Raw genomic sequence first — 4,029 nt, forward strand, 5'->3', positions numbered from 1 at the left:
TGCCTCCTTGTATGGCGGCAAGTTGGGGGGCTCCACCACCAGGTGGGCGGCATACTTGGAAGAGTAACGCGCGCGCACCCTGATGGTTGCCGTCATGTCGGTCCCACCTGCTGCACCTGTGTCTATTGCAAACATAAACAAGCAAACAGAGGTGCTTGTCGGGAGCCCAGTCATCATGGCCACTACCCATCCAATCATCATCGTCCACAGCCCCCCTGCAGGGCATCAAGTTAAGACCGATGGCGGTGGTGAAGACCATTAGTAATGCATTCCGTTGACCTGGTGGTTGGGCCGCACCACGTGGCAATGTTCACGCATGGCAGGCATGAAGAATGGACGCTTGGGCAACAGATGCAGGTGTGCATGGCATCAAAAGAGTAGGAGCTCCACATGAGGCAGTTTGCCGATTTTTGTGAATGGAGTCTGACTTGAGCTGCTGCCTTATGAATGGTATTTGACTTGGGCTGTTGCTGGTGCAACTGCGCATGTGTATCAACATAGCAACACCCCGGCATTCATATTATAGCACTGCTGCCGCGGAGTTCTTAGCGCGACCAATCATGCAGGCAGGCATGCCTCTTGTGCTGTGCATGGCTCTGGCCCTCTTACCACCTTGCCTTGCGCAATGCTTGTAAGCTTCATGCTGTTGTTGTTGTTGTTACATGGTCGTGGGTGCGTTCCCCGTACCTGCAAACCACCCTAGTACGAGCCGAGGGCTCAAGGGCTGCCAAATCGCCTATAAGCAGCATCCTACCTCGCACTTCCAACGAAACAAGTAATGAAGTATACTAACGACCAAAGGGAACGATAGAGTTGCGGTGAGACCATATACGTTCCAGCATTCTTGCCAGGCGTTCAGGTTCCCACTTCATAGTGTCCTTCATATGTTCGAAGCGTGGAAAGCCCATATCAGATCTGATTCCGTCGTAAACCGGACAGTCCAGCAAAATGTGTTTCTCATCCTCGATGTGGCTATCAGTGCCGCAGCAGGGGCATACTCACTCCTCCCTAGGTATATAACGCCGTCCCTTACGCGCTCTGTTAGACGCCAGTGCCCAACAGCAAAGCCTAAACTGCATAAGCTTGCGATTCGCCGAACGTGGGATAAACATTGTGATGTGCGGGAGCACCTCCTTCCTGCCCGCTTGCTCGGCCGCCAGCCCCATCCAATGCTTATACTTCACCATGTGAATTCCTGGTTGTTTGCCGTCTGACGGATACACGTCAGGCTGGACATCTAAACGTGTATGCTTCCAACCACTCATTAATCGTACCTTGAACTCCGAAATCACACCTTCTGGCATTGGCTTGTTCATCAGCCACTCCACTCGTTCGTCTACCTCGTGTAGCCCTTGCGGGGCCTCTTTCCATACATCGTGCCCCAAAAAACATAGAAAACGGAGGAGTAGTGTCCCCCATCCGGGCCCTTCGGGGTTGGAGAGGGATTCTGCGACCTCCTGTCGCAAAACTTGGTATGCCACAGACCCATGCTGTAAACGGACATGGTTCCAAAACCTCACAACCTGCTTGAGAACGTGGTAGTGTAGGGGTAGCTGCGATAGCTCTGTGAACAAGAGGCGGTGTGTTGGTCTGGCAGCTCCTACAATTTGCCGCATGAAAGATATCTGAAGCTGCACTGCCCTGTCCTTTAGGCACGCCTTGAAGGGCCCCTCTGCAAGGTTATTCACATCACTCCGCTTCCTGTGCCTGTCCGAGACCTCAGCTAGCATAAACGGCCCCCACGCTTGACAACCATACAACAGTATTGCTCGTACCTGCGAATCGAAACACCTCATCCTCACATCTGGGGCGAACAACTTCAGCTTATCTAATTTTGCACTCAACGCGAACATAGCTGCTCTAGCTGTGTCATACAACTGCTGGCAGCAGGCCCAGAACTGCCGTTCTGGCCCATACACTAACCCCAGATATCGCGCACTATCCTTAGCCGGTATGGCCTCTCCAGCCAGCCTGAGCTCATCACACGATGCTTGGACAGCACTTCTAATGTTGCTGTCACTCGCAAAAACGAGGCGTTCACATTTCGACACATTTGGGCGCATCCCAAAATCGTCACAGAACATGTCCACAATGTTGAGCAACTCCCCCATGCGTCCTGGTGTTGTTGCCAGAAGGCTAACGTCGTCGGCATAGAGAAGGATGGACACTCGCTCATTTCCAACCTCCGGTGCATCCTCTGGCTGTGCCCCGGTATTAATACCGTCGTTCATATCGATGACGTCCGCGAGGGTTTCAATGTAGAGCCCAAACAGCTCAGTTGATAGTGGACAGCCTTGTTTCACACCCTGTTTTGACTCAAATTCACCTCCAGCCTTGCCATTCGTCTTGATGACCATCGTAACCTTATCATACGCCCGCATCAGCGACTGCAGCATGGACCCTTCAACCCCTCTCTCTTGCAAGCGAAGCCACATTATCTCCCGCGGCACCTTGTCAAACGCCTTCTCAAAGTCAATTTGCACGATGATTAACGGCCGCTGTCCCGGTTGGCTGTGCCTAGTAGTAAGGTACTGCTTGGCAAAGAGATGATGTGTAGTACCGAAACCTCTTCTGAAACCCGCTTGGCCTCGATGCCTAAGTGAGAGCGTCTCCCCTGTGCGAACGAGCCTATCCAGGAGGACCAGCGCATAACATTTCGCCAAAGCGCCCCCTACTGCTATGCCCCGGTAGTTACTCGGCATGCTGGGGTCCCCCTTCTTGTAAATAGGGGTGAGGACGGTAGTTGTAAACTGCCGTGGGAAGTCCCCAGTCGCCCTGATATGCTCCAGAAGCACGTGCAGTACCGGAACAAGCTGATTCACTTCTCCCCGTCGCCTGCCCCCACCATTACCCGACGCGGAGCCTTCTTCCTCTCGGGGCAAACGCGCATAGCGGTAACATTCCGACGGCGCTACTTCCAAACCTGGTGCCTTACTGTTAGGCAGCCGGTCACTGGCACGTGCGACTTCCTCCAGCGTGAGAGGGGGGTCTAGGATTTCTGCTGCCTTCGCAGTCCTGCCCAAAACCGAGTGGGATGACCGCCATTCCTGCCCCTCTAGGAACTGCCCAAAGTTAATGAAGTTCAAAAGCCGGTTCGCACCATCAGGCCCTGTCTCCCCTACACCTGCGTTTAAGAGCCCAGCAAAGTGTTCCCTAAAGACCTCAATATCGTCTATCGCACATCGCTCTCTCAACTTCCCTCCTAAAGCCCGCCACAAAGCTCGTTGGTCTTGCCAACATTTGGCCACAAACTCTCTCATCCTATCCTCCTCATATGCCGCCCTTGTGTGTCTTTTTGCCCGGTTATAATCTGTCCGCACATGGCGGAAAGCCTCCCACTCCGGACCCGATTTATTACTCACCCGGCCTGGACCCAGATGTGCTCTACTCTCCAACATGCGTTGCCGTGTTTGTTGACATTCCCGGTTCCACCAAACCGTATTCCCACCTGCCGTCATGCCGGTAGGTCGGTGGGTATCGAAGGCCCTCACCAGGACTTTGTACAGGGCACCTCCAATGCGTTCGACAGCTTGTGTGGTGTTGCAAACTCCCCTCTGCAGGTCCTCGGCCACTTGGCTTAAGGCATTCATAGTAGGGGACCCCCCCTCAAAATATTCCGCATAATCCTGGTATCGTGCAATATCAAACTCCACCCGGGCTTTCTGGCCTTTACCGTCCCTACACCTGCTTTCGTCATCCACTGTAACATTAAGAACAAGCGTCAAAGGACGGTGGTCGGTGGGCTCCCATCCATCCAACTCGATCAGGTTTCCTACCCTCAGAAAGGTGGCGTACTGCTGAAGCACACGCGGAGTCGCTATGAATAAATCGATCATACTACCGCCTGCCTCCCCCTTAGGGAAAGTTAGGCGGCCTTCTGGGTCCCCTCTCATCCGGCCGTTCATCACGAGCAGTCCCTCGGATCTGCAGAGCGCCCCAAGCTGGGCACCAAAGAAATTGCAAACTTGGTCCTGGCACTTTCGATTTCCGAGTCCATCATAATTCTGGTGGTCCCTCAGTCCTTCAAAA

At 53.6% G+C, this 4,029-nt stretch overlaps 1 protein-coding gene across 1 annotated transcript in view; it reads left to right on the plus strand.

Annotated features, from left to right (window-relative positions):
* The window catches only part of VOLCADRAFT_95990 (uncharacterized protein), a gene marked incomplete at both ends in the record, with an annotated part of 2,167 nt that extends 1,889 nt beyond the window's left edge, over nt 1–278 (plus strand). Inside the window, one exon of the mRNA XM_002955023.1 lies at nt 211–278. Within this exon, the coding sequence (XP_002955069.1) occupies nt 211–278 (68 nt within the window). The remainder of the gene's footprint in view (nt 1–210) is intronic.
* Between the last annotated feature and the right edge of the window lie 3,751 nt (nt 279–4,029).

This window comes from Volvox carteri, assembly GCF_000143455.1.
Source record: "Volvox carteri f. nagariensis unplaced genomic scaffold VOLCAscaffold_48, whole genome shotgun sequence".
NCBI classification, from domain to species: Eukaryota; Viridiplantae; Chlorophyta; class Chlorophyceae; order Chlamydomonadales; family Volvocaceae; genus Volvox; species Volvox carteri.